At 42.0% G+C, this 11,837-nt stretch overlaps 1 protein-coding gene across 1 annotated transcript; it reads left to right on the forward strand.

The window, feature by feature from the left end:
- Positions 1-10,541: 10,541 nt before the first annotated feature.
- Positions 10,542-10,943, forward strand: LOC118997968 (ubiquitin-conjugating enzyme E2-17 kDa-like). The gene has a single exon (XM_037061870.1). The coding sequence runs from the start codon at positions 10,557-10,559 to the stop codon at positions 10,941-10,943; it is 387 nt and encodes a 128-aa protein (XP_036917765.1). The 5' UTR covers positions 10,542-10,556.
- The last annotated feature ends 894 nt before the right edge of the window (positions 10,944-11,837 follow it).

Here is an 11,837-nt window from a genome sequence, read left to right on the forward strand (position 1 = left end):
AGTGAGTATTGTCGCTATTGTTTTGCTTATTTTTGTAGGATTGCCATCAAAAAATTAAAACAGTTCTATCCTACTCAGTCTGAGGTATGTTGCTTTGTTTTATACTAATCACAGCAGTTATAGGTAAATCTTTTCGGGAGAGACAGTGTAATGATTTATATTTTCAAAAATATAAAATGCCGTAGTCATATATTTTTGCAATGTCACTCCTTGTAAAACAGTCAAATTTATTGATTTCTTATCAAATTCTTAATTATGGTATGTAAAGTGTGCTGTACCAATGCATTTATGCAAATATTATATGAGTTTCTACATATCACAAAATAAGATATGCACTTATATTACACATGCATTTTATTAACACATGATATAAATACAAGCCTTTGCTCATTCATTCATTCTCTCTTTCACTCACTTGTTTTCACTCTTTTTCCAGCACTCACTTTTTTCTCTCTCTCACACACACATGCACATGCAAACATATAACAACTTAAATTTCTATTTGATTATTTTAATAGAAAGGTACTTCTGAAAAGCATCTATGATACACCATGGCTGCATAACCACATTTCAACAGGGTCACCAAACAATAAATTAGAGAACAGATTTTTAACCAAACAGTCTTAATTGTGCATAAAAATTCAAATAGAGCAAGTTAGTTAACACAATGCTTTCAGATCCACATCTTCAGTTTTAGTTCATTGTGGTGGAAAAGATCTTTAAAATAGTATAATTATGTTTATTAAGCAAGGGTTTGTGTGGTGATAAAATACAAACAACTTAAATTATGTTTTTCAGCTAAGTTTCAAACAGGCTTTGAGAACCATGGGGAGGAAGAAAATAAAGTTCACAATAGTTTTGGTGGAAATCGACATAATGATCTTAAATAGTAAAACACTTAATATTAAAGACACAGCAGTTCTTGGCCAGTTTTGCTGGAAATTGTAGTATAACTAAAAAGGAAAAGACTGACTTGCTTCAAAAGAGGAAACTGCCATTTAAAATAAAATAAAAATAAAAATACCCTAAAGAAGTACAATTTAAGTAATGACACAAGGCATTTTAATAAAATATCTACAGAATACTCTGCAGTGATAAAAATCCCTTTCTATTCCCATAACTCTCACCAAGAAACATATTTTTGTAATATGCCACAAAGTTGCATGAATCCAAGATAAAATATATATGAAATCACTTGGTTATTCAGATTTACATTTTGAGTACTTAACATATTTATTAAGTGAGTGGGTAATAAATATTCAGGTATTTTCCATTATATATATCAAAAAATAATTTTATTTTTTCACTTTCATCTGGGTATTCCAATGACGTAATCTTTGTGATCAATGTTCACACCATTAGAAATCAGTATGACACTGACAATAACATGTATACGAAATCTTTTCAATTTCGGGGGGGGGGGGTTCTTCCTTACTCCCTCAATTGTGACCATATTACAAGATCGTATTTATTTTGAGTCTGACTTTCTCCCTATTTTGGCTGTATCTTTCTTTGTGTTTCTCCTATCCCTATGTTTCAACATCCCTTTTTAGTACATCACCTCTCACAATGTATTTTAGTTTTTTGTTGTTGAATCATTGTTTGTATTTTCAAATTTTATTTTTTTATTTTATATTAGACAGAGGAGAAGAGAGGGAGATAGGGAGAGAAACAGCATCATGTGGTTGCCTCCCACGTGCCCCCTACTGGGGACCTGGCTCACAACCCAGGCATGTGCCCTGGGAATTGAACAGGAGACCCTTTGGTTCGCCCCCTGACACTCAGTCCACTGAGCCACACCAGCCAGGGCTCATTGTTTGTATTTTATACCAAACTGTTGGTTGAGGACGAGGTCTGTGACTTGTTTATCTTCACCCTCATTACTTGGAATACAGATGAATTAAATGATCGATGAAAGTTTCATTTCTGAAAAAGCAGATGGAAAGTATGTAAGAATTTTTAAATTAAAATAACAGAAACACTATGATGTCATCCATAAAGTTAATATACATTTATGAATAAAGTGCATGATTCAGGAGATTAGCACTTGCTGGAGGGGCTCCTTCCAAACTGGAATGCGACACTTGATGGCTCTTTTAGATTTTACTCAAGCATGCTAATTTTATTCATAATCTTGTTGACAATTCTACCCATAGTTAACTATTTTTCTTGCCACCTTTTACTTTACTCTTCCCAAGTACTCTAATATAGCATCTCCTTTTTGACTTAAATGCAAACCAAAATCATTTACTTGGACTTGACAATGATCAGAATGCTTTCAAATGATAATCTGCTTTGCAGACTACTAACAAGAATCAATGGATGGCAGTACATTCTCCATACCTAGGACCCAGGGGAAACTACCAAGTTTTCTGTCAAAAGAAAAAGAAATTTCCTGGTATTTCGGGATACAAGAAGAATTAAATATTTAACTGCACAATGTGTGTGCTCTTTTATAGTAATTCTTGATGAAAGTAATTTACTTCCGATGTACATTGGTGGCCATCTCATTTCCTTCTGTGTGCTTTTGCTTCATCTGGGTAGATGAGAATCACCTTTAGGATCAAGTGAAGATTTGCAATGAAACAATGCTCTTAATTAGATTTAAGGCAGAGCAGACTGTTTCCCAGACAAGTTTTGCATTAACTCCTTAACCTGTTTAGTAGTAGTTTCAATCTGGGAACCATTACAAATGGAAGCTCACAAAACCAGCTTTTGAATGTTAACAATGACATCAAATGATCTTTCTTAGCTATCAGGTGTCACATCCTAATTATGTGTCTTGCATGACAGTGAGGGAAGTCATACCTGTGTGGGTAAGACTGTTGCTTCTCCGGGAAAACCTCAAAGCCCAGATCACTATTTCTATAACAGTGTCTGCTTTATCTGTCCTTGATTTTCAGCATCATCTCTTCTGTAGCTCCAGGTACACCAGCTTTGCCAACCTACTTGTCTCTTTCCTGGAAGGTGCTTTTAAACTCAAAGGAACATCACCCAGTGAATATCACATGGCATGATCACTATGGTTCTTTTACCCTTTCAGTTCAACCACCCTTCTAGAAAAATCATCTAACTAAAATTTAAATCTGGAATTTTCTGATATCAGTTAATGGTGGTACACAAGTTCGTGTGTGTGTGTGTGTGTGTGTGTGTGTGTGTGTAATTTAAAATAAGCCTTTTGGTAGAATATGTATGCACCCTGAAAACTGTATGTCATTATGTAATGTTACCTATCTTTCAAATGCACACAGATATCTTAAGGCACTCTTTATGAGAGCTTTTGTACAGCTCAGGCTTTTTCTGAGGGGGAGATGACCCTCAATTTTCTTCTCCTAATCTCTAAATTTACATTATTTTTTAAATTTTATTTATTTATCTTTAGAGGGGAAGGGAAGGAAAGAGAGAGAGAAATATCAATGTGTGGTTGCCTCTCGTGCGTCCCCTGCTGGGAACTGGCCTGTAACCCAGGCATGTGCCCTGACTGGGAATCAAACCGCAATGGTGTGGTTCGCAGGCCTGTGCTCAATCCACTGAGTTACACCAGCCAGGGCTTAAATTTACATTCTTGTATATAAAATACCCTAAGCAGAATATACCTGTGCTGTGTTTCAGTGTTTGCAATAGTAAATAGTAGAATTCTAAGCAATTAAGACAAGATTTTGTCTTTTTTTCTTATACTTCGTTAAATTTTTTTCTTTTTCTTCTTTTTTTATTTAATTCTTGTTCAAGTACAGTTTTCTGTCTTAAATTACCAGCCCTGCCCGCCCCCTGCCCCATGCTCCCCACCTCCTTCCCGTTTCCGCCCCCCACCCTTAATTATTGTCCATGTGTCCTTTATACTTGTTCATGTGAGTCCATCCCCTTTCCCCTATGATTCTCTCCCCTCTGGACTCTGTCAGTATTTGAGTGTCATTGGTCATATTTTGCTTGCTTGTTTGTTTTGTTGTTTAGATTCCTGTTAACGGTGATATCATATGGTATTTGTCTTTCACCACCTGGCTTATTTCGCTCAGCATAATGCTTTCCAGTCCCATCCATGATGTTGCAAAGGGTAGTAGTTCCTTCTTCCTTTCTGCAGCATAGAATTCCATTGTGTAGATGTACCATAGCTTTTTGATCCAGTCATAGACCGATGGGCATCTAGGTTGCTTCCAACTTTTGGCTATCGTGAATTGTGCTGCTATGAACATCGGGGTGCATAGATTCTTTTGGATTGGTGCATCAGGGTTCTTAGGATATACTCCTAATAGTGGAATTGCTGGGTCAAAAGGCACATTCATTTTTAGAAAACTAAGACAAAATTTTGTCTTAATTACAACTCTATTTCATAGTTGATGGAGGCATTAATATAGCCACCATGGTTCTAAACAGTTCCTAGGATGGCTTTAAAAAATATTTGCCATAAAAAAATGCACAACTGACAGACAATAGAGTATGTCAATACTTTCAAAGAGCTGGGTTTTTTAGTAGCACTTTATTTTATTATATTTTATTTATTTATCTTTAGAGGGGAAGGGAAGGAGAGAGGGAGAGAAATATCAATGTGTATGGTTGCCTCTGGTGTGTCCCCTTACAGGAACTGGCCTGCAACCCAGGCAGGTGCCCTGACTGGGAATCAAACTGCGATTGTGTGGTTCACAGGCCCGCGCTCAATCCACTGAGCTACACCAGCCAGGGCAGTAGCACTTTAAATGGGTAGTTGAATATACTGTTATTCTTTGCTCTGCACCCAGCTCCATGTAACAATGGCATACACTTATTTTTCTGAAGCTCTGGCCCATGCAATGCTAAGACCAGCCCAGGAAATTAGTTTTTATAGGGATATTTGAAACTACAAAGAACGTGACCATATTTTGCCACAAATAAGATCTGACAAAAATTACACCTGGGGTTATGCCAAGTCACCATGCAAAGATACATCCCATGAAATCTTTAAAGATTTGTTGCTAATTGCCAGCTCATGTAATCATTTGTTTATCTGTGTCCCAGTGCCTAGTTATACTTTTGTCTTGGTACATGTATGAGAGACTTTATAAATACTGATGATTAAAGTCAGTCCCTCCCCCTTATAAATGGGCTATGACAAACTCAGTCTTAATCTACACTTTCTCTCATTCTTAATTCTAATAAAGCATTACTATCACAAGTTTTTTTTTATTTCCATAAGCTTAATCTTGTCCAGTTCAGCCTTTTGTATCCTTATAACCCTTCCATGTGGGGGCGACTTTTCCTGCAAGTCCCCCTGTCTGCTGCAGATAAAAGTGAACCCTTCCAAGACATGATCTGCTTGGGGAGGAGAGGTGGCTGATCCTTCAAAAGGGAAGAGCCTTGAGCAGTGGCCAGTTTCTCAGCGGAAAAATGCCTTGAGCAATGGCCAGTTTCTCAGGGGAAAAAGGCCTTGATCAGTGGCCAGTTTCTCAGGGGAAGAAAGCCCTCAAACCCCTTCCTCTAGGGGCTTTTATTGGGTTGTAATACACAGGAATACAGGGCGGCAAGGATCAAACAGTAGATAACACTTCAAAGAAATCTGAGGGCTTCAGAGTCTGAGTCAGTGTCTGTCAGGAAAGGGGGTTTGCAGAAACTTTAGGGTTTCCTGATTGGACCTTTAACATATGAATGAAAACACTCTTAGCAGAGCAGGTTTCACAGGTTTTTCAGGAATTCTTTGTGATGCCAGATTTTTCCCCCCTGGATCTGCTCTGGTAAGGCAGGGAGCTGCACCCCTCCCCATCAGGTATTTAGGCTTAAGTGGATTAGAGCCAGGAAGCACTTCTCCCAGAGGACATGGGGACTCAGGCTACGTCACAAAACCAGGGGGGCAAGAGTCCATTGCTCACTCTTTGTTGCAGCCCCCCGAGTCCTTCCAGGATGGCCTCCCAAATGATCGAGTCTGGCTTAGGCTACCCCCTGCTGTGAGGGGTCTTACCTGTCATTGACTTCCAACCATGCTTTGGGGGAGGGAGGAAACTGAGGCAGCGTTCACTACCCAGAGACAAGCTTTGTCTCCTGTGGCTCCCATTCCAGAGGTCACTCGCTCATCCTTAGCCATGGTGGGTAGAGTTACAATTCCTGAAACCAGGCAGAGCAGTCCCCAACACTTACATATCACTCTTCATGAGCCCTGGTTACTTTCTTCTAGCCTTCATGCTTTTCACCTAAGTTTTTAGTTGGAATATTTCTCTGATCTCCTAGGAAGGATTTATAGGCTATTTTAGATGTTCCTACTTATTTTCTCAGTTTAATAATTATGCCCTACAAGGTGCCATACAATGCACTGCAGTGCTACAAGGTGAGCCTAGCCTGGGGTCTGGCATGATGTCAGTCAAAGACTTCATTACAATTTGCACTCATTCACTCCTTGCTCCTCCTGCTTGCAGACATTCACTAAGCACCTACTCCTTGTCAGCCATGCTGAGTGATCCAGGGAAGATATAAATGACTAGAATGCTGTTCTTTCTCTCTAGTACCTCTATCTTAAGGAGACAGACATGTCCACAAATAATGAGAGTATGTACATTTCTATAATAGAGATCCGAAAAATCCTCTATGACAAGATAAACTTTCACTCTTGGAAGACATGAAAGAAAATTGTGTCCAAGGAAGTTATATTTAGTTTGGCTAACAAATCAGAATTAGACTTTACTACATAAGAGTTGGGGAACAGAAATTAGAATAAATGATATTCCAGGGAGAGAAGAGGGAGAGGAGGGTGCAGAGTTTATTTAAAGAAATAATAGCTGAGAACATCCCAAACCTGAGACTTAGGCTTCCAAGTTCACAAAGCCAAGAGATCACTTTATTATCTCGATGCTAAAGGACCTTCTCTGACACATATTATACTAAAAATGTAAGTAATCAAGAATAAAAAAAAAACATTTTAAAACCCAGGGTAAAATTAGTGTAATCCAGCAAAAACTCCCATGAGGCTGTCAGTGGATTTGTCAATAGACACCATATAGGACAAGAAAGAGTGGAATAACACAGGCATGGTGTTGAAATAAACAATAGTGCTCCTTAATAACATGGTATCTGGCAAAGTTATTCTTTAGATTGAGAGAAAACTTTCCTAGATAACAAAAAAATGGAGGAAATTTATCACCACTGCTCCTACATTGCAAAAGTAGGCTGAAAAGAGTTCTTCAGGTGGAAATAAAAAGACCTTAACAGTGACATGAAAAATAAAAGTATATAACATACTGGTAAAGATAAATATTCACCAGATGTAGAAAACTCTAATTATATAAGGCAACTGTTAAGGTCTTTGACCAATTTTATAACAATTTGTCATGAGGTGATATGTTAACCACTTTACTGTAGTACAAATATCAAAGAAAAATCATATTAAAATTAATTATATCTACATCACAACTCTGCTGCAACTTGCAATAATAAGGTTGTTTGGATACTTAATTGATCTGGAGTCTCTCTCCCCTCAATAATGGAAGCTCAGCACGAACAGTAACTGCATGTGTTGTGTTTACTGTAGTGTCGTTAACCTGACACACACATGTATCCAAGGGATGTTTGCTGAATGGTGACATACTGTGTATGGTTCAAGTGTATTTTCCACAGGCTCCAGTCTCAGAAAGGGTGGGGGATTATGGTCACCTTTTCTCCTAAAGAGACTGGACACAGGATGATATGTCCTCACACCCAACCCAATCAAAAAGGTCCGTCAGTGTTTGTGGCATTCGGTCTCACAAAATAAGTTTCAGGTTACATCCCTGTGAAAGAAGAGAATTTCAGAAGCTTATCTCAGCATTGTGCAATGGTGTCTGTGCTTATTATGGAAAGAACAAGCCCTAGTTTTCTTTTCCAATTTTGTTACTTTTTTTAACAGTTCATTATTATTGGTTGTTTTTTTTTTTTTTGGCATTACCAGTTATCCCCCATACCCTCTTCCGACTCTGCCCATCCCTTCCCCTGCCCCTCATAATCCCCGCACTGTTGCCTGGGGCCCTGAGTTCTTCCTTTTTGCTCAACCCCTCTACCTCTTCAACTCCCCCATTCCCACTAGCTCTCATCCCGCTCTCCATCTATGAGGCTGTCCCCATTTTCCTTGTTAGTTCATTTTGTTCATTAGATTCCTCATATGACTGAAATCATATGGTATTCATCTTTATCTGACTGGCTTATCTCATTGAGCATAGTGCTCTCCATGTCTAGCCACACTATTGCAAAGGGTAAATTCATTTTCTTTTTTACAGCTGAGTATTATTCTACTGTGTAAATGTCGCATAGTTGTTTACCCACTCATCTACTGACGGACACATGGGCTGCTTCCATATCTTGGCTATTATAAATAGCTCTGCAGTGAACAAAAGGGTGCACATATTCTTTTGATTCAGTATTTCAGTTTTCTTTGGATAAATTCCCAGAAGTGGAATCACTGGGTCCTAACACAGTTCCATTTTTAATTTTTCGAGGAAACACTATCCTGCTTTCCACAGTGGCTGCACCAACAGTGAAGAAGCTTCCTTGGTCTCCACTCCTTCGCCAGCACTTGTGAAGTTTCCACCTATTCAGTTGCCAGGTTTGATCTCTTTTCCAGTTTTCTTACAAATGTTCTGCTGTTTTAGACAAAGATTTTCAAATTTGATACCGCAGTAACAAGGGCAGTTTCACTGTTCACAAGCCTACACATCGGTCCATGTTTGCTACTGTGTAACACAAGAGATGTGGGCACGTTTCTTTCCATGAATGAGCATTTTATGACACGCTACTGCAGGACCCATTCAGCCATCTAGTTGCCCCCCTTTAAAGTCCTGGCAGACAGGGACCTTGCCTCCCCACCTGGGCTGACAGGGGTGTTAGATAACTAGCTGGATAGTAGGGAATTTCCATCCTTGAAGAATGTCTGGTATATCATAAATGAAACTGTGGCCTACTTCCTCTAATGTGATTTCTTGCCAGAATTTAAGAAGGCCTTATTAAATTATTGCTTATTTCCTGCAAAAGAATTGGTATGGGTTACAGCCCAAGCTATGCCAATGGTGCTTGTTTGGCTGTCCATGGCCACACATACAAGCCAGCGAAGAGGGCTGCATGTGAATGAGCACCTTTATCAGACGTTCTCGTGAGTGAAAGACATGATTCTGCAGTTGCGCTTGTTACGGGGACCACTACTTGCCCAAATGATTGTGGTTATGAAGAAACATACCCACAGTGCCCAGATATCCTCGGGGGTGACTGGTTTTCTTCCTCCCTTTCTCCTGCTTCCCCTGTCAGTTACTGAAAAATGAAACTAGTTCTAGCTGCAGACTGGCTCTTTGAAGGCTTTAATTCTTCATAAAAAGTAAACTTACCAAAATGTTATGAAAAGTTATGTTAGAAGGTGGGAAAGTATGGTATCGCTGTTACATGGACTGAAGTTGAATATGTAGGAGATTTTCTCTCTCAGGAAGCGCACAGACCTCATCAGGGAGTAAAGGGTGCAGACGTGTTAGGCTCACTCTCCAGGGCATCTGTGTCCATAGAAAAGAGAGGGAGAGCAAGCTCAGGAGCGAGAATGGCAGGGAGAGAGATTAGCACAAAGCCAGGAGGGGAACCATTCACAGAGGTGAGTCTGGGTGAGTGAGGGGTATGGGAATTCATGGAACCAATGGCTTCTCTGCATTTGGGTGACTCTCAGCGGGGGAGTGCCTGAGACCCAACTAACCAGGGCAGGGCACCCGTGCCCCTCCAACCCCTTCATTTCCTTCCACTCCCCTCCATTGTTATCCACCCCAATTCCCCTCCATGGACCCTCCTGCCCCACCAGAGCCCTGCATTCCACTTTATGGCCCCTGGCACTCCCCATTCCCCTCCATGGTCCCTCCCACTCTCCACCCCCCATTTTCCTGCATCTCCTCTATTCCCATCCACTCCTCTCCATTGTCTTCCACCCCCCATTTCCCTCTATGTTCCCTTCCACCCTCTATTCCATCTCATTCAGCGCCCCCGTCTCCCCTGGCCCCATCCCCACTGACTTGCTGGCGTCATCAGCTGGCCCCTGTGATGTCACAGAGCATATCCCCTCCTGCCCAAGGCATCTAGTGTCTACCACAGGGTCAACGGCTGAAGCATGGGGCCCACGGGAGCTATCGTTCCTATCACAGGGCAGCAGTGTCTAAGGGCAGTGAAGCCTTGGGAACTCAGGCTCTGTGCGGCAGAGGCTCTACGTGAGGACAGGAGACAGGTGGAGCCCACAGTAGAGGAGCTAATGATGGAGGAGCCAGAGACCAGTGACACACAGGTGAGCAGTGACCCCTAAGGTCCAGCCAAGTCCCCAACTCTCCCTTCCTGACCCCCTCCCTCCACCATCCCTGTGCCCCACACCCCCCAGCACCCCACAGCCTGACTCCAGCCTTCTTACCCACACACAGACCTGGGGGTGGCTGCCCCTTTAACCTTGGCCCCCGTAAGTGATGCCCACCCTAACCCATGACTCCCCCTAACCTGCGGTCTCCCATTGTTTTTATCAGGATATCCAAACCATCCCCGCTCCCTTGGACCCATCCAGGGCTCTGAGACGACTGCAGAAGGAACTGAAGGACATCACCAATGACCCCCCACCCATGTGTTCCGCGGGGCCTGTGGAGAACGACCTGTTCAAATGGAAGGGGGCCATCATGGGTCCCGCTGACAGCCCCTATGAGGGAGGGGTGTTCTGCCTAAGCATACAATTCCCAGGCAATTACCCCTTCAGGCCCCCGCAGATTTACTTCACCACCCCGATCTACCACCCCAATATCAACCGGCGGGGTTATATCTGTCTGGATATTCTCAAGTCCCAGTGGTCTCCTGCTTTGACTATATCCAAACTCCTGTTGTCCATCAGCTCCATGCTATGTGACCCCAACCCTGATGATGCCTTAGTTCCATCCATTGCCAGAATGTATGTAATGGATAGGGACAACTATGATACCATGGCCCGAGCCTGGACCAAGAAGTATGCCATGTGAGTGAGAAGTAAATGATAAGCTATCACCTTAATAAAACACCTGGCTGTTGAATAAGCTGTCTTTTGATTGCTTTCTGGGAGGCGTCCTTTCCCCACCTTTGTGGGCATGTGGTGAACACCTGCTGCATCTGGGAGTGTGGGGAGGGTGGAGGAGGCACAGGGATGGGGCAAGGTAGCTAGATGGGGAGGCATTGGGTGGAGGGAGGCATGTGGGTTGGACACCTGCAACATTGGGGTGTGTTTTGAGGGGCTGAGGGGGACATAGGTGTAGGAAAATTATTGGGGTGTTGGGATGAGGAAGGCATTGTGGTTATAGACCTTCCATATCAGGGTGTGTGAAGGGGTGAGGGGAAGCATGGGGTGAGGGAGGTATGGGCGTTACACATCTGCCACATTGGGGTGTGTGGAGGGCATGGAGGGAGACATAGGGTAGGACAAGGTCCCAGGATGGGGGAGTGGGAGAGAGGCCAGTTTTCATGAGCATTTTACTGAAAGCCGTCTTTCTTGCTTCAGGTTGGGAAAGCAAGAACAAGGGGGCAGTGGGCTAAGGATGAGGCCTTTAGAACGGACAATGGGGAAGAAAAAGTGGATGAAGACTAGAAAGCTCATTGGGTATCTGTTTTATTCTGAAGAACCTGTGTCTTCAGGTGTGTTGTTTGTTTTTGACCCAGATTAGTATTAACCCCCTATTTTGAGGCCTACATCGAACTGGACAAAGTGGATGAGGAGTTTTTACAAAAATTAAATGATGTGTTTTGTTCTCACTTTCATCCCCCCCTGTGGACCAGTCTGCCCATCTCCCTCACTCCGGTTGTTCCCCACTTCCCAGGACATACCTACATCTGTATAAGGACATTGAAACTGCAGAGAATCATTATTAAAACTTACTTGAGCC

This window comes from Sturnira hondurensis, unplaced genomic scaffold, assembly GCF_014824575.4.
Source record: "Sturnira hondurensis isolate 20B ecotype Veracruz unplaced genomic scaffold, ASM1482457v3 Scaffold0013541, whole genome shotgun sequence".
Taxonomy (NCBI): Eukaryota; Metazoa; Chordata; class Mammalia; order Chiroptera; family Phyllostomidae; genus Sturnira; species Sturnira hondurensis.